Source organism: Peromyscus leucopus, chromosome 7 (assembly GCF_004664715.2).
Source record: "Peromyscus leucopus breed LL Stock chromosome 7, UCI_PerLeu_2.1, whole genome shotgun sequence".
In the NCBI taxonomy this organism is placed as follows: domain Eukaryota; kingdom Metazoa; phylum Chordata; class Mammalia; order Rodentia; family Cricetidae; genus Peromyscus; species Peromyscus leucopus.
In genome coordinates, this window is record NC_051069.1 from 77,887,939 (window position 1) to 77,907,445 (window position 19,507).

The 19,507-nt window shown below is 39.1% G+C and overlaps 1 protein-coding gene across 2 annotated transcripts in view; it reads right to left on the reverse strand.

Annotated features, from left to right (window-relative positions):
• LOC114690936 overlaps positions 1–19,507 on the reverse strand; it is a 97,346-nt gene that overhangs the window by 64,797 nt on the left and 13,042 nt on the right. The window contains exon 2 of one of the 2 annotated variants that reach the window (XM_037207829.1): positions 18,793–18,935. The exons of the other annotated variant lie outside the window; for it this stretch is intronic. Within the exon in view, the coding sequence (XP_037063724.1) occupies positions 18,793–18,814 (22 nt within the window). The 5' untranslated portion in view covers positions 18,815–18,935. The remainder of the gene's footprint in view (positions 1–18,792; positions 18,936–19,507) is intronic. 2 annotated transcript variants of the gene reach the window in all.

Below are 19,507 nucleotides of genomic sequence, written 5' to 3' on the forward strand. Positions count from 1 at the left end.
ACTATATTAGAGTTAAAAAGTCATTTCCTTTTTATTTCCCAAAAAGAGGGAAATGTTGCAAATATATGATTACACTGTGTGAAGATATGTCATTGTGAATTGTTTAATAAAAAGCTAAATGGCCAATAGCTAGGCAGAATTTGGGGAGCACAGAGGACACTGGGAAGAAGAAGGGCAGAGGTGCTGAGAGAGAGGCAACAAGCAAGACATGCAGGAGGAGAGGTAACAGATATGAGCCACATGACAGGATGTAGATTAATAGAAATGGGTTAATTTAAATTATAAGAACTAGTTAAAAGCAAGCCTAAGCTACAGGGCTACAGGCTGAGTTTTCATAATTAATAAGTCTCCGTGTCATTATTGGGGAGCTGACAGTCCTGATTAAAAAGACAAACAGAAGAAGAAGGAGAAAGAGAAGGAGAAGGAGAGGAGGAGGAGGAGGAGGAAGAGGAGGAGGAGGAAGAGAAGAGAAGAAAAGAACAGATAACACTCAAAAGGAGTAGACATCGAGAAATAATCAACTCATGGCTGAAATCAATGAGATAGAGGCAGGCACACACACACACACACACACACACACACACACACACACACACACACACACACACATTTTATACCAGTCAGAACAACCAAGATCATCAATAAAACAAATGAACAAATGGTAGCTCATGCTGGTAAGGATGTTCTAGTCTAATTACATTACACAATGGAATTTCATTCAGCTTTAAAAAGCACAGAATTCCTTTGTGTAAATGTACCGCATTTTCAATATCCTCTCAATCAGTCAATGGACATCTAGACTAGAACAGCAATGAATGTGGATGAAAAAGTTTCTCTGTAAGAGGATATAGAGTCCTTTGGGTACATGCCCAAGAGTGGTATATTTAGATCTTCAGGTAGATCTATTCCCAGATTCCTGAGGAACCATCAAACTGATTGCCATTGTGGCTGTACAAATTTGCCCTCCCACCACCAAAGAAAATATTTTCTCCTTTTCCCCACATCCTTGCTACAAAAAGATCAGTCCAAGTTTTACTGGATTTTTCTCCCCTTTTGTGTTCTAAGAAAAAAAAAATACATGAAAAACTTCACCCTGGCTCTGCCTCTTCTCCCTGGTCCTTGTTATCTCTGTTGAGAAAATTCTGATGAGACATTTTAGAATATTGTACAGGAGGCAGACAGTCCTTACTACAGAGTAAAGTGTGGTGCTCTCAACAGGGGTAAGTTAACAGTGACCACAGATACCATTATGTCAATTTATGTTTTAAGCAGGTTTTATTCCAAAGCCCCCTGAGGAGTGTTTTCCTCTGTGGTGATTGACAAGAACATTCAGATTGACTCTTACAGGATGTATATATGGTATCCCTTGCTCATTATCAGAAGGCCTCTTGCTAAATAATAATTTTATAAGATTGTTTTGTAGCAGGCTGAGTGTTCAGCCACTACAGTAGTGGGGAAGGCATGAGTGTAGAGTTAACAAATTCACTCTTTAGCCCAGAACAGGAATAATAGTTTATCGAGTAGACTGAAAAAGGTAAGCAGGCTGGGAAGTAACTACAGTATCACCTAGAGGACAGGGCAGCGGGTGTGAAGCAAGTGTGGGGGATGTCTTCATTTAAGCAAACTATTTTTAAAGTAAGGGGGAGTTTCCTTGTGTGTGGTTTCCTAGCATGTTTCCCAACATGCAAAAAATGCAGTTCAGATTACCTAGTCTGGGAGGTCAGCATAAACTGCAGTGCACACAATCCTCAATTATACATTCCTGGCCATGTGACTAGGCCCTGTGCAAGTCAGAGTCATACAAATAAGAGCAGTCCTGGTTGATTAAAGTTTGGTTCTGGTTAAAGTATGGGTCACAGGGCAATAGGCTGCAGCTCTGTGATGCCAAATTGCAGCAATCTGTGGTTAGCAGTTTGAGATTTCAGGACCATGCTTTTGAATATTCCCTATGGGGATCATATCTTTTTTTTTTTAATTTAAGGTCATTTTCTCCATAACCAGGTATTGGCAGTTACCATGATTCTCCAGATCCAGGTTTTGACAGTTATCAATTAAAGGTTTTCTTAGCAATTCAAGATGTCATGTTATCTTCCAGGGTCAGAGATATGACTTAGGTCCCATTCTTCTTGACCACTGGTTGATTGTAGTTGTAGTCCTTGGTTTTAAACATTATTAATTATGATGTCCTTCAAGCCTACTAATATTGTAGTAGCTATGTAACACTTAGGCCCGAGTAACTCAGCTTTCTCTACCACTTCACAAAGGCCTTGGATGTTAGAGTGTGGAGAAGGTACCAATATACGCTGTACTCATTCATCATCATCTAATTGAAAGTTAGTTTATTTACTGCACTGATGCTAGGTGATGACTACTGAGCTACACCCAGATGTCATACCAGAATGAGCAACAATCTGTGTTTGGAAGCTATTATAATGCACAGAACAGTAAGCAATGTGGTCAGTGAAGTCTATAATCAACATGAGGCCCTAGGCCAAGAACTCTGCAAATGCCATCTACTTAACATTGTAAAAAACTTATTTTGCCTTTGCCATAGGTATTGGTTACAAATAGCTTCTTGATTAGGAGTAGGAACCCTGTCCACTTCCCTCTCACAGAGTTTCTGAACCTGTCTGGCTTGTCCCTGTGAAGGTCCTATGTGTGCTGCCACAGGCTCTATGAATTCATACATGCATCAGTCCTGTTACAGTGTTTCCTTGGAGTCATTCATCACCTCTGGAGTCATTTCCACCTCCTCTTCTGCATAGGTCCCTGAGCCATGAGGGGCAGACTAGATGAAGACATATCATTTAGGACTGAGTGTTCCAAAATTCCTCTTTCTGCACATTGTTCAGTTGTGGGTCTTTTTGTCCTTCCCGACCCCACAGGTTTGTTTGCCTGCGTGTGCCATGTAGTGAGTCTGGTTTCAAGTGAAACCATCCTGGAAAGAGTACAGATATTTAAAAATGTGGTCATATGGTTATAAGGACTAGCCTCTTGATTAGACTGTCTATGTGTCTATTGGGGCTCAAGCCCTTTTGTTTTTGGGGGAACAAACCTGGATTGCCTCAAGAGGCTTTTTATAAGCTTGGGGTGATTAGCATAGCTCTTTAGAATTGCTAACCCACCCAGGTTGTAACAGAGGGGTAGAATAGGTTAAAAGAAGTTCTTTTTAGGCTTCTTCAGCTGTAAACAATCCCCCATGTACAGTTCCTATACTTGATGTGTGTTTCCTACGTTAGGGTCCAAGCCATGACTCTGAATCCCACTATGGTCATTCAAATAAGAATGGCTTCCATAGGCTCATATATTTGAACACTTGGTCTACAATTGTTGGAACTTTTTGGAAAGTATTAAGAGGTGTGGCCTTATTGGAGGAGGTGATGTTACTGGGAGCAAATATTGAGGTTTCAAAAGACTTTTTGCCATTGTGTGTGTGTGTGTGTGTGTGTGTGTGTGTGTATGTGTGTTTATGTGTGTGTTTTCCTCCTACTTGTGGATCAAAATGTGAGTTCTCAGCTACTGCTGCACTGTCATTCTTGCCTGCCTGTTGCCATGCTTTTTGCCATGATGGTCATGGATTCTAACCTTCTGAAACTTTAAGCCCCAAATTAAATATTTTCTTTTATAAGTTGCCCATGATGTTTTATCACAGAAATATAAAAGTAACTAAGACACTCCCTCATCAATTAAAGACACAATTAATAGTAAAAAGCAGAAAAGAAAGATTGATAAATTAACTCTTTTCTTTGCTTCAGCCCCACCAGACCACTTTCTATGAATGCTCTGACTGCTCTGCTGTAGTCCCACTGAACAACACAAGATGGCATCCTAAGAAGGCCTGTTGATGTTGGCTATGGTAGTTCATTGAGAAGAGAAACAAAGAGGTTTATTGACTCCTCCATCAAGACCATCCTGAGATTTAGTTTTAAACAAAGTCAAGAGGTGTCTATATAGCTCAGCAGTGTTGGTCAAGGTATTCCCTCCCTCCTGACCTCCATTACCATTGTCTGAGCTTCAGTCTCCTGAAAAGTGATATGATATGTTTTAAGTTTCCTTCCAGAAAATAAGTCTTCCTGGCTTCCTCATGGGTCCTAGCTTGTAGCTTCTCCCAGAATGAGATTCCTGGCATCAATGGTTATCAGTGTTCTAATACCAAAAGTATATCTTTACATTATTTCATGCCTGCCAGGATGGTTATAGAAGTAGATGCTTCATGACTTGGAATCACTTCTTTGAGCCCTTACACTCCCTTCTTCCTGTATAGTTTCCATGTATGGCAGAGTAGAATACACAGGATGAAATGGCAGAATTTATCACTCATCATTAATTCTTCTGCATTTAAACTATGATCTACAAAGGGGACTGAGCTCTAAGGATAGAACTTTGCCCTCAGTGGGAAGCTTGGCCAAGTGTTTAGGACTTCTGCTTTATGTCTAACCTCCATGATTAAAAAAATATATGAGAGCTAAAGTGACTTGAGAAATAGGAAGTGGGAAGAAAAGATTCTGGAAACCCCCCAAAACTTTCTAATGGTGGAAACATATGGCTGTTAAAGCTATCTGCAACTAGGGTTGGTTCCTGAGATGTCAAGAATGACACAGGAAGGGAGTTTCCTTTGGAGCTTACATTTCACTAGATAGATAGATGTCCCCCAAGTGTATTAGAAAGCAAAGGTAACCCTACTTGCAAGAGTAAAAATATTCTAAATAAAACAACTTGTTTTCTTCCCTTTGGCTATCAGAACATCAAAACAATGGTCCCCTATAAATTAGAATTTCCTATGGAGTATCATGGCAGGAAGAAATGGCTGAGGCCCTAGTGCCTGTGGGAAATGTTTTCCTGTGAGACATACTTCTCTCTACTATTTTCCAAGGCCAAGCTTTGGGCATGTGGTTAACAGGGAAGAGAGGCAAATGTTCTAAATATCTTGGATGCAATGGAGGATGATGCTTTTCATAAGATAAGGAACACTGTGGGAACAGACAGGAGTGAAGTAAAATTTCATTTGGAGATTTTAAAGTCTGAGATGCCTGTTATATATTTAAGTAGAAAAACCAGGTAGCCAACTGGATATATGAGTCTAGAGTCTGTGGGAAAGAAATACTAGAGAAACAGTGAGGATTGGAAGCCCTAGAATTGAGCACATTTTGGACCAACCTCACCATTCTACACCTGTTATATCTGCATTGCTGGAATCCAAGAACTAGTAGCTAGAAAGTCTATATAGTATAGTGCTTTCTGATATCCTAGGAAGAGTCCTCTGACGGTGTTGCAATCAGAGAAAATCAGAAAGGGTAACAGATATGTGAAAAAGGTGTATGAGTTAAGGGCAGGCATGTCTATTTCTAACTACATGATCCAACAGGAATTAACTCCGACAGATCCAGCCCAATCTATGTATATATTATTAATCCATTCCTGAGTGGAGTCTGCCATGTTCTAATTTGCTTGGGGATATCTAATCACACTGTGAACCCCAGAGTTTGCATTGTGTTGATTAAATAAAATTAACCTTGGGTCAGGAGGCTGAGTTAGCAATTAGTTGACAGAAAGTAATCATAGAGCATCAGAGGGCATCCAGGAGAGATAGAGAGACACAGGAACTAGTAGGGATGGATTTGGAGTGGCACAGATTTTTCTAGTTTGGCAAGCAGAAACAAGGAGAAAATGTTAGCTTTTGGCTACTCAGCCTCTCTAAGCTCACAGGTTTTTATCACAACCTTTGAATTCCAAGTCTTATTTATAAATTAGAACAATAGAGATTTAGTTAAAGCTACATTCAGTGACAGTGACAGAGCTGGTGCCTGCAGGAACAGAATTCTCACCAGCCTGTGGCCTGAGCAACCAAGGCCACTGCTGGAGAAGCAGGCCCATAACTGCAGAGTTGCAATTGCTGGCTGTAATAGCAGTAGATTAGGGCTCATGCACTGTACCTAAATTAAAACATCACTAATTACTTTCTATTGGGCTCTCAACACTGCCATGCTGGAGACGAAGTTTTCAGCCCATAAATCCTGAGAAATAACTCATATAAAAATCTTGAAGGGAGATTCTCATTGGGTCATATCCTACATACATGGTCTGGTCAAATAACAACAGGAAATTGTGGGGTTGTTATGGCAAAGCTGGTGTTTTCAGGACAGAGGTGGTAGGAGGTTTGTGTAAACGGAGGCTTTTTTGTGTCCCACCCCGTCCAGTGACTGCTTCTAAAATAATCACTCAGAGGCTTAATATTGATTAATTAAAAACTGCTTGGGTACACAGCTCAGGTTTATTACTAACTAGCTCTTACTACTTAAATTAACCCATTTCTGTAACTGAAAGTTTTCCTGTATCCTGGCTGGCTGGCAGTTGGGACAAATCTCTCCCACTTGCATCCCTCAATTAAGTACACAGAGACTTATATTAATTATAACTGCTTGGTCATTAGCTCAGTCTTATTACTGACTAACTTTTACACTTAAATTAACCCATAATTTTTATTTATGTTTAGTCACATGGCTTAGTACCTTTTTTCAGTTCTGCCTTGTCATATTGTATTCTCTGTGTCTGGCTGATGACTCCTGACTCTGTCTTTCTCTTTTCAGAATTCTCCTTGTCTGCTTATCCCACCTATACTTCCTGCCTGGCTACTAGCCAATCAGCATTTTATTTATCAATCAATCAGAGAAACACACATTCACAGCATACAGAATGACATTCCACAGCACTTCCTTCCCCTTTTCTGTCTAATCAAAAAGGAAGGTTTTAACTTTAACATAGTAAAATTACATATAATATAACAATTATCAAGCAAGAATTACAATTACAATATCTAGTCTATTTGTATTTGTCAAAATTAAAGAAAATATTCTATCATCTATTCTACATTTGTGAGGCTAAATTTTTATACCTATTTATCTTTTATCATGACTAAGGAAAACTATAATTATAACTATCTAGTCTTCAACTACATCAAAGACCCAAATGGATATAATATTACCTAAGTAAACAGGAAGAGCATTGTAAGCAACTTCCAAAAATGTAGAATGACAGAGGCAGTTGGCTACCTGGACAGTCATTCAACATTCCTCTGCAATGTTAAGGGATCCATCTTCAACCCATGGGCCTAGAATTTTTCAGTCATTTCTCCTTGTGTCCTATAGACTATCTAGCAGTTTCTTCTGCGTAGCAGGAACCTAAAGGACCATCTTACCTTGCAAAGTTCAGTGGTCACCTTCCTATGGGTCCTGCATGTCCAGTTTATATAACATATTATCAGCAGTAAAGGCAAGAGAAGTTTCTTGCCCAAATGGCTCTTTTTGCCAAGAAGAAGATAAATTCCATATAGAGTGTTTTTGATGCCCATCTTCCTCTTTGAAGTAAATTGGTACTGCCAGGAGCAGACGTGTCTCACTATACAGACAGTCTAAGTTTTTAAAACATTTTAAATGCTATATTCTGTAGGTCTTTGAGAGTGTTTGAAGATTACCTACCTAATTGAAATATATCTATGTATACCTAGAGAACTTAACTAATATGACTATAAGTTTGATTATCATAGAAAACTAATTATTAATTTGTATTTCTCAACTATACACTACAATTTCAAATGAGTTGCACAAACAAAATACTTTAAGCAAGAGTAGAAATATACATACAATATAACAAAATTAACTTTAAATTTATGTCAATAAACTAAAATCTATAGCAATGTAAAATATTTATCATATATTTCTATATCACATTTTTATTAATCTATGTATTGCCATGTGGCCATGGTGTTACCAGTCTGCTGGCATCTTGCTCCTTGGGTGGCTGGCTAAATTCTCCCAAACTCTGTCCTTCTCCTTTATCTCCATTTGGTTTTCCTGCCTGGCTCTATTCTGCCTTGCCATAGGCCAAAGAAGCTTTATTTATTAACCAAAGGAAGCAACATATATTCACAGCGTACAGAAAGACATCCCACATCAGATTAGCTTAGGCTAGGAACTGCTTAAGGAAAGACAGACTTGCCTCTGGTGGCTAAGAACAGGTCATCATCTTCAACATCTTTAACTGAGAATTAACCTAGAGTTTAGTAGCTTTGATCCTTCGATCAGAAAGTGGATCAAGTTTTGGAGTTGTTACGTGCTATTGTGGTGTAGAGTCTGCAAATTCTGATGTGGCAGAGGTATACACAATCCTTATAGTGTCAATCCTCCACTAGGTTAATGCTCACGAGGCTCTAAAGTACAAACATCAGGCTTTGGTCTGCTGTGGTTCCTTTCCATGCTCCCAATGCACTTGAAGACAACTTTCAGCTCAAAACTATCCCAAGAGGTACAATCTGGGGGTCTCTAAGGAGTGCGAGGGTGAGAAAATCTGTGCAACCCATTAATGTAGTTAAGTGCTGCCTTCTGAGGCCCCTGAGATAACAAGAGAAAACTCCCACTGTGAAGGCAGCTCAAGCAAACATCAGACACTTTTCCAATACAGACTCAGCAACATCAAGAAGAAAAGTGGGTGAAATACTAATCATCAAATATTAATGAAGAAAAAGAAAACAAATGAGTATGACTGCATTGTCCAGGAGCTCTGAGCTGCACTAAGTAGACCAAACTCTCAAATCTATAGGATGCAAGGAGCTGAGATAAACATTAGGATGGCACAGAGAACCTATTTAGGATAGAAGAAAATTTCCTAAATCTTAGACAAAGAAATAGATATTCAAACAAAGGGCCATTTAGAATACCAAATAGATATGACCAGAATACTTATCCACAACATAGTACTGTCAATATGTCAAAAATACTGAGTAAAAGAATATTGAAAAGTGGTAAGAGAAAAACACCAATTCATTTACAAAGGCAGAAACATTTAAACAATATCAGCAACCCTCAAAGCCAGGAAATTGTAGAATGGTGTTTATTTCAAGCCATGAAAGTAAATTACTGACAAATAGTTTTACATCACAAAGACATATTTTAAATAGACAGAAAAAAATAAGGATTTCAAAATAAGCGACACCAAGGCAGTTCATAACCACCAACCTTATCTCTGTTGTTGGTGCTTAGAGGAATGCTATAAAAGGAAGAGAAAGGAAGACAGCCTCAAATTAAAGAGCACAGGAAACACATTTTATGAAAGAAATGCCTAAACAAAGAAGAGCTAAGAAAGAGTTCATCATGTCCAGAATAATTAACCAGAAAACCCCTAACACAATGATTGGAGAGAAAAATCAAACAATAAACATCTAACAAAATTATTGGACTCAGTGAGTATAGCTTAGTAATAACCTTAAATACAAGTGGATTCAATTCACCAATGAAAAGAAAAGACTGGCTACCTGAGTTAAAAATAATTAGATTCAACTTTTTGTTATCTCTAAGAAGCATACCTTAACTAATAAAGACAACCACAGACTAATAACCAATGATGGGAAACAATCAAATAAATGGAAATAGGTACTATTCTACCAAATGAAGTAGATTCAAATCAAAAATAGAAAGGATAAAGGAAACTACATCATACTAAAAAATGGAACAATTATTAAGAAAATATGGCAATGTAAAAATACATGCATTAAATATCAGTATCCCCATTTTCACAAAACAAAGTCCAAGGGACATAAAAGGTCAGGAGGATCCTGATATAATAATATTTGGTAATTTCAATACTCCACTCTCATTTCAAGAGAAGTCATCCAAACTAAAAGTTAAAAAAAAAGTTAGACTATATTGTAAAGTAAATGGACTTAACAGATGTATACGGAACATTTCATCCAACAGAAACAGTATGAACACCTTTCTTAGGGGCCTGTCAACCTTCTCTAACACAGACCACAAATCCAATCTAGGCAAATATAAAATTACCAAAATAATATCTTGTATCTTACCAGACCACAGTGCAAAAAAGAAAATCCTATAATTAAGTGGCAAGGACAACTACAGAAAAATGACCAATACACAGAAACTGAACAGTGCATTCTTGAATGACCAGCAGGGCTGTTGAAGAAATTAAAAAAAAAAAAAACCTAGAACAAAATGAAAATGAAAATACATTATATCAAAACTTTTGGAATATAACTAAGGCATTTTTATGAGGAGAAAATATAGTTTTGAGTACTTTTAAAAACCAGAACAATCTAGAGTAAATAACTTAAGGATGTACCTCAAGGTCCTAGAAAACAAGAACAGTCCAAACTCTAAAGCAGTAAATGGCAATGAATATATAGGGAAACAGAGATTAAAAGAATACTATATAGAACCAAAAAAAAAATTGACAAATCCCCGCCCTATTTGGCAAAAGAGAGAAAAGACCCAAATTGAAAAATTAGAGAAAACATTAGGTAAATACAAAGAATCATTAAAGGGTACATTGACAACTTATATACTTCTCCGAACTGAGGAATATAGAAGAAATGGATAAATTTACACACAAATTATCTACCAAAATCCAAACACGAAGTTATAAAGAACTTAAAAAGAACCATAATAATAATTTTGGATCGATTTCCCTGATGAATATTGATCCAAGTTGTGATATTTTAATTGTGCTGAAATGTGATTTTATTTACATGTTAATAAATAAGTTTGCTAGCCAAACGAATGGAAACACATGAACTATGAACCAAAAGCTGAGGGGCCCCCAACTGGATCAGGCCCTCTGAATAGGTGAGACAGTTGATTGGCTTGATGTGTTTGGAGGCATCTAGGCAGTGGTACCAGGTCCTGGGCTCATTGCATGAGTTAGCTGTTTGAAACCTGGGACTTTGCAGGGACGCTTGGCTCAATCTGGGAGGAGGGACTGGACCTGCCTGGACTGAGTCTATCAGGTCGATCCTCAAGGGAGGCCTTGCTCTGGAGGAGTAGGAATGGGGGTGGGTTGGGGGAAGGGGAGGGGGCAGGAAGGGAGAGAACAAGGGAATCTGTGGCTGTTATGTAAAACTGAATAGTATTGTAAAATAAAATAAAACAATAATAAATAAATAAATAAATAAATAAATAAATAAATAAATAGACTGAAAACAAAAAAAATAATAAGTTTGCCTGGAGATCAGAGGTTATTAGCGAGCCAGGAGTAGAAGTCAGGTGGTGGTAGGCTACGCCCTTAATTCTGATCACATGGCAGGCAGAGTCTCTGTGTGGTCAAGGACACAGCCAAGCATGGTGACCCTTGAGTCTTTAGTCCCAGTACCAACCATAAAGACTAGGAGGTCTGTATAGACAGGCAGTGATGAGGAAGTCATGTGGCTGGGCTTAGAGCCAATGAGAAGGCAGAATAGAAAAGCAATAAAACTCAAGACACACAGGAAGACCGTCTCTCTCTCTCAGAGGAAGGATGGCAGCGAGTGGTAAGGTAAGGTAGTCTTGGCTCTTTGCTAATGCTCGGATCTCTTGGGCTTTTAACTCTATATTTGGCTCTGTGTTTCTTATTTAATAAGACCATTTAGAATTTCCTCTACACCAAGTAGTCTCAATAAAATTCTTACAAGCTGAAGTGAAGAACATAATAAGATAATCAAGTTGGTTTCACTCCAGGGAGGTATAGAAGTTTCAACATCTGTAATAAGTAAGTGTAACTCAGATCATAAGTAGGCTTAGAGATAGAAACCACATTATGATATTAATCAATGAAAAAAAAAAGGTCTTGGATAAAGTCCACCATTCCTTCATCATAAAACCTCAAAGAAACTCAGAAGAAAAGACTATCTCAAGATAATAAAGACAGTGTACAACAAGTATTAGTGTTATACTAATTGGGGGAAACTGGGAGCATTTCCTTTGAAATCTACAATGAAAACAGGATGCACACACCTTCCATTGTTATTAAATACAAAGTCTTAGCTAGAGCATTTAAGATAAGAGAATTGAAGAAAGGGGATACAAACAGAAAAAAAGAAGGTGTTTTACTGCTATTTGTAGACAGCACAACCTTATACTTAATAGATCCTCATGATTCTACCGGCAAATTATAAGCTCTAACAAACACTTTCAGCAGAGTAGCAGGATATAAAAATTAAAACACAAAAACAGTATCCTTTGTATATATCAATAGTAAACTCATTGGGGAATGAAGTTAGAGAAAAATCCCACTTATAATAGCTTTAAAAAAAAGTTGGGAATAGGCCTAACCATGAAAGTAAAAGACCTACAATGAAAATTTATGAAACTAAAGAAAAAAATTGAGAGAAAAACTAGGAATGACCTCCTGTTCTTTTGGGTAGGCAAAATGATATAGGTGTGTGTGTGTGTGTGTGTGTGTGTGTGTGTGTGTGTGTGTGTGTATCAAAGCAATGTACATATTCAAATCAATTTCTGTCAAAATGACAATGACATTCTTCAGATAATAAGAAAAGACAATCTTAAATCTCATATGGAAGCACAACACTTCTAATAACTAATGTAATTCTTAGCAGAAAGAATAACACAGGATATGTCACAATATCCAATCTCAAATTGTATTACATAGTTATTGGAACAAAAACAGCATAGTGCTGTCATTAAACCATATATGCAGATTAATGGGCTAGAATAGATGATCAAGTAATAAAGCCTTATAGTCACAGTCATATTGTTTTTGAAAAGCTGTCCAAAATATAAATTGGAGACAAAATAGGCTCCTTTACAAATGGTTCTAAGGGAATGATTTTTCATGTAGAAGAACACAATTAGATCTCTATTGCTCACCCTCCACAGAATCAATTCAAAATGGATCAAAGATATTAAAGTGAAACTTTGCAATTGAACAATCTAATTAAAAAATGGGCTACAGAGCTAAACAGAGAATTCTCAACAAAAGGCTCTCAAATGGATGAAAGACATTTAAGGAATTGCTCAACATACTTAGTTATCAGGGAAATGCAAATCAAAATGACTCTGAGATACCATCTTACACCTGTCAGAGGGCTAATATCAAAAACACTGAAGACAGCTTATCTTGGAGAGGATAAGGAGCAAGGGGAACATTTGTCCACTGTTGGTGGGAATGCAAACTTGTACAGCCACTTTGGAAATCAGTATGGCAGTTTCTCAGAAAATTGGGAATCAATCCTCCTCAAGACCCAGCTATACCACTCATGGATATATACGCAAGGAATGCTCAATCATACCACAAGGACACATGCTCAACTATGTTCATAACAGCATTATTTGTAATAGCCAGAACCTGGAAACAACCTAGATGCCCCTCAACTGAAGAATGGGTTAAGAAAATGTGGCACATACACACAATGGAGCACTATGCAGCAGTAAAAAAAAAAAAACCAATGCTATCATGAAATTTGCAGGCAAATGGGTGGAACTAGGAAGTATCATCCTGAGTGAGGTAACCCAGATGCAGAAGGACATGTACTTATTCATAAGTAGATACTATATGTAAAACAAAGAAAAACTAGACTACAACCCACAGCTCCAGAGAAGCTAGCTAACAAGGAAGACCCTAAGAGGAATACATAGATAGCTCAGAGAAAGAGAAATAGATGAGATCTCTGTGAGCAAACTGGGAGTGGGGGGGGGCGGTAATGGACGGCCAAGAATGGGGGATGAGAACATAAGGAAATGGGAGGTTCAAGCTGGAACAGGAACAGAGTGGGTGACCAAGGAAAGAGATACCATGATAAATGAAGATATCCTGGGAATAGGAAGAAACATGGTGCTAGGGAAGTTCCCAGGAATCCACAAGGATGACCCCACCTTAGACTACTAGCAATAGTCAAGAGGGTGCCTGAACCTGTCTACTCTGGTAACCAGATTTGCAAATACCCTAACTGTCATCATAGAGCCTTCATCCAGTTACTGATGGAAGCAGTTGCAGAGCTCCATGGCTGGGTACCAGGCTGAGCTCTAGGAATCCAATCAATGAGAGAGAGGATTCTATAAGAAAGGGTCATCAAGATCACGATGGGAAAACGTAAAGAGATGACCAGCCACACTAGTGGAAACCCATGAACCATGGACCAGTAGTTGTGGAGCCCCATGGGACTGCATTAGGCCCTCAGGATATGTGAGACAGTTGTTTAGCTTGAACTGTTTGGGGGGTCCCCAGGCAAGGGGATCAGGATCTGTCCCTGGTGCATAAGTGGGCTTTTTAGAGCCCACTGCCTAATGTATGACACCTTGCACAGCCTTGGTTCAGGGGGTAGGGGCATGGACCTGCCTCAACTGAATGTACCAGGCTCTGCTGACTTCCCATGGGAGACCTTGACTTGGAGGAAGTGCGAATTGGGGGAGGGTTGTGCGGGGGGCAGGTTGGGGAAGGGGAGAGGAGGATCTGTGGTTGGTATATAAAATGAATAGAAAATTTCTTAATAATAATAAATAATAATAATAAAAGAAACTTTGCAAATGTTACAAAAAAATCTATGAAAAACACCTAAAGATACAGGCATAGGCAAGCATTTTTTGAAAAAGACTCTAATATATCAGAAATAGTTCTAAGAATTGACAAATGAGAGATTACATGAAATGAAAACATCTTTGGCACAGCAAAGAAAACAACATTAGAATGAAGTGTCAGCCTACTGAATGGAAAAAAAATATCTGCCTATTACTCATAAGACAAGTCATTGATTTCTGGGATATTTATAAAGAACTGCAAAAAATGGAACAGATAAAAACAAAGCACCTAAACCAGTAAATGGGCCAATGAACTAAATAGACTATTCTCAAGTGAGGAAATACAAATGGGCAATAAATACTTGGAAAAGTATTCCAAGTCATCAAGGAGACACAATACTACTTTGAAATTCCATTTCAACCCAGTCAGATGATCATGATCATGGAAACAAATGACATCAAATGCAGGAAAGGAGGATGCGAGAGGAGAACCCTTATTCGTTGCTGGTGGGAAACCAAATCTGTGCAGCCACTATGGAAATAAGTATGGAGGCATGTCAAAAAAATAAAAATTGAATGACCATTTCAATCTCCTATGTCACTCTTATGTACATATTTGAAAGATACCACATTAACAGACAGAAATACCTTACCTACACATTCACATTTATTGCTGTACTATTTATAATTGCCTGAAATAGAGCCAGCCTAGATGTCCATCAACAAAAAATGGATAAAGGGAACATGATACATATTCACAGTAGAATTTTATGATCCTGTAAATAAAATTGAAATCATTGTTAAGTGAAATAAATTGAACTCAGCCTAATACCACACTTTCTTGCATATGCAGGACTTGTATAAATTCGTTTCTCATGACACAAATTTCCCTAGGACCCAACTGCCGTGGGAGGATCAATGTATGCTGCTCTCATTGATTGATAATAAAAGCTGATTTGGCCTACAGCCAGGCAGAATAAGGCTGAGCGGGAAAGCAAAATGGAGATACAGGGAGAAGGAAGGAGGAGTCAGCAGACTCGATTCAGTCACCAGAGGAACAAGATGTCAGAGAACCAGTAAGTCACAGGCTACACGGCAATGCATAGATTAATAGAAATGGGTTCATCTGAATGTGAGATCTAGTTAGTAATAAGCCTGAACTATGGGCCAAACATTCTGTAACTAATATTAAGCCTCTAAGTGATTATTTAAAAGCAGCTGTGGGACAGGGCAGGACAGAGGAAAGCTTCTGTTTACCAGAAATAAAGTCAAACTAGAAGTCCTAAAATATAGATTTTACCATGATCCTGTCCTATTTTAAACCTTTCAAATGTCTCTCTTATTTTCAGCTTATAACCCAGTACTCAAAGCTCATAATCTGGCACTCAAGGCTACTGTGATCTGGATTCCCCTCTCTTCTCTTAAGGCATCCATCCATACACTAGAGTCCACACTTTAGCTCACCATAAAGCACACTCACTAAAGTACACTAATACACTTCACAATGCTGCAGTTTCTGACTGGTGACATCTTGTTTCTCTATAAAAGCCAACTTCAATGCCAGTCTTCTCAGAAAAGACCCTTTTTCCTCCCTCTTGGTCTTTTGTATTATTTGTACTGTGACACTCTGCAGTTCAATTTTTTTGTTGTTGTTGGTTCACATTCTGAGGACTGTGTTAATAACTCAAGACTCCCTGTTCTGATTCCTGGAGCCCAGTTCAGGGCCTGTCATGTGGCCTGTACTCAACAGAGAGCAACTGGCTTTGTGCATAGCTGTCAGTTCTCTGTACTTTGTTTCTCAGTGAATGTGTAGACCTTGACACTTGTAGAAAATTGCCCTGGAGAGACCCAGTTTCACTTGCTGTCACCAAGTACTTCTGCTTCTTTGGTAATGTGTGCTTTTTGCCATTTCATTCTGGGCAGTGAAAATCCCAAGGCCCTCTACCACAATGACTTAAAGGTCCTATTTAAACAGGCCTTCCCCTCGTACTTCCCCTGAGATGATATTTGAAGGAAAAGAACATTTTTCCTTTTGCTTTGCTGGGCAAAACTTAACAGAAAGCTAATACAGTTTGGATACAATATCAACCTCGGTTTATATCAGGACATACATGAAATACTAATACAATACTACTGAACCCATTGAACATTTATTATGTGTTTTCTATGCACAGTCTGTAAGCCAGGTCTTCCAGAGAAATCAAAGGTGAGGTAGTACTACTAGACAGCTATGAGCCTGTAGCTCAGCTTAAAGCGTATAGTAGCTGCAGCATAAGACACAGCATGGCACTCACTATCTGCATACCTACTTCCAGCACACATAAAGAGGTTTGTTGCAGGATATTTGATTGCACTGTGAACCTGAGACTATGCAATAAAATCAACCTCTAATTCCTGTCAACTAGAGCCAGCAACTAGTTGACAGGAATTAGACATAGAGAGCATGAAGGAGCCAGGAAGATGGATAGAGAGATAGACAGGAAGTAGTAGGAAGACTTGGAGTATTGGCAGTCTTTTGGGTTTGGGACAGCTGGAGAGATAATCTTTCTGGGTTGTCAGCCAAAGAGGAAGGTCAGTCAGTTGGTTGCTTTCAGGCTTCTCTGAGCTAGCAGGTTTTCACCCCATCATCTGACTCCCAAGTCTTTATTGGTAAATAGAATGATAGAGACTTAGCTAAAACCTACATTTGGTGACAGTGGAAGAACTGGTGTCAGCTGGATGGGAAGTCCCACCAGCCACAGCCTGAGTAGAGGAGCTACAGGAGCCCTGACTGCAGAGCTGCAGACAGCAGCTAAAATAGCTCTAGATGTGGATGTAGCTGCTAAGCCAACAGTAAAACAACAGAGTTTTCCTGACTGTATCTGTAAAGATAACCTCTCCCCTGGCTTCCCTTTCCTTGCTTCACTTCCCCCATCCTTTCCCCTTTCATTTCCTTGTGCCTCTGTATCCTTAGATAACATTCCACACTAGGTTGCCCGATGCTTCTATGCTTTCTCAGGTATCAATCCACTGACTGATTTCACAACTAGTTGGGTCTCTCCAGAACCCTCTTGAACCTTCCTCTGGAACATAGGAAGAAAATTAAGGGAACTCCTGCTTCCATTTGTGCTCATAGAATAGCCTGGAGCAATGCACTCCTACCAGGAACTTGTCACTCTGATCCTCTAGTGTTTTTTTTTTTTTAAAGACCTAACCAAACAACCAACCAAATAAACAAAAACAAAAAAATAACCCAGGGAACTGAGGAGATGGGTTTGTCTCCAGTGGATTTTTCTGACCAGGAAGGCCTGATCCCATGGGACTGAAGGAGGTCATGAAAGACACACAGGTGAATTCTTATGCTTATTTCTCTCATTCTTTGTGCTTCAACTGTGTTATTAGTGTGTCAGGTCCAAGGGAAACTGGGGACAAATGGCTAACGGTGGTACCTATTAACATACCAAAGAACATGCTGGCTTCTAGGCCCTCTCAGCATTGCAAGTACCTGTTATAGTCCATGACTCCTCTCAGCTCTTCTCACCCCAACCCCTACCCTAAACTTCTCCAGCCTATGGGCTTCCCTTTCTCCAGCTTCTCATCTCTATAGAACCTTGCCATTTTGGACATGTGCCCTCTTTTTGTTGTCTTGGTTGTCTCTCTCTCTCTCTTTTTTTTTTTTTTAGATTGATTGATTGATGGATAGATGGATTCTTTGTGAGACAGGGTTTCTCTATCTAGTTTTAGTGCCTGTTCTGGATTTCGCTCTGTAGACCAGGCTGGCCTCGAACTCACAGAGATCCACCTGGCCCTGGTTCCTGAGTGCTGGGATTAAAGGCATGGGCCACCACTGCCTGGCCAGATTTATTTATTTATTATTATGTATACAGTGTTCTACTTGCATATATGCCTGCAGGCCAGAAGAGGGCACCAGATCTCATTAAAGGTGGTTGTGAGTCACCTTGTGGTTGCTGGGAATTGAACTCAGGACTTCTAGAAGGGTAGCCAGTGCTCTTAACCACTGAGCATCTCTCCAGCCCCTGTCTTGGTTCTCTTCTCTTGGTTCTTGGTCCTCTCTCTTGGCCCTCTCTTGGCCCTCTCTTTCTTTGCTCTCTCTTCTCTTCCTCTCTTGCTCCCCCTCCTGCCATGGCCCAGTTCAGTCTGCTGGTCAAGTTTAGTCTACTACTTTCTCTCCTGCTCTGGACTTTTCCAGATACCTCTGACGTACTCTCCCTCATATATACAAAAAACAAAACCTTTTCCTCAATTATACCTTGGAGAGATCGTCTCCTTGTTTTGTATACATGAAGACCATCTTTCTCTACAGAGAATTTGCCTTGGTCAGGGCTTCAGAATAGGGAAGTAGTTATGCTAAATTCAGAAGAGTGAAAGAGCCAAGCAGAGTCAGAACTCCCCCATGTCACTTCCGAGGAAGCAACAAAAAGCCCAGCAAATTTTCAGGTTCCTCCTTTGGGGAAAGAGAAGTTGACCTCAATAGTTTCTTTTGAAACTTACTTACCTTGTCCTGCAGCTTGCATCATCCTGGATACTCATTAGCTGGGATAGTTTTGGAGTTCTGTACTCTTGTTTCCTATCACAACTATTCCTTCTATTGGTCAGAACAGAAGAGTCCCAATTGTTTTAAGTCATTTCAGCCAAATCCTAGACATTAAGGAACAAATACCAGTTAGCCCTATTAGGTCCTGACAAATGTCAGGGTCATGAGAAACATACATACATACTTATACACACAAACACAGAAGAGAAGAGAGAGAGAGAGAGAGAGAGAGAAGAAGAGAGAGAGAGAGAGAACTACCTGATTACTATTTTAAACCTTGGGTATTGAGAGGGTGGATTATTATAAGCACAGATAATTAGACATAGGAGTACTTTTACAAGTTCAATGAAAATACACAAGGATGTACACATTAATTAATAACCAAAACATTGACAGCAAAAAAAATTGTACAAAAGGATGAAGTAGATGTTAAGTAGATGTGAGGAGATAGCTGAGGAAAATACTGTTAGAGGAGATGGGGAGGGAGCCAGAAGAAACTGGCAGGCTGCAAGAGAGTAATTCAGGACTGAACCATGTGAGGAAGGAAGAAAAGCATGGAAAGTAGGCTCAGGCTTGGAGAGCTCTCAAGTAGATTAATATAATCTACCTGTTGTATAACCAGTTGTATAGGAGGGTGGCTTCAGAGTCCTCCCCTGCTGTCTCTAGTGCAAAGTTG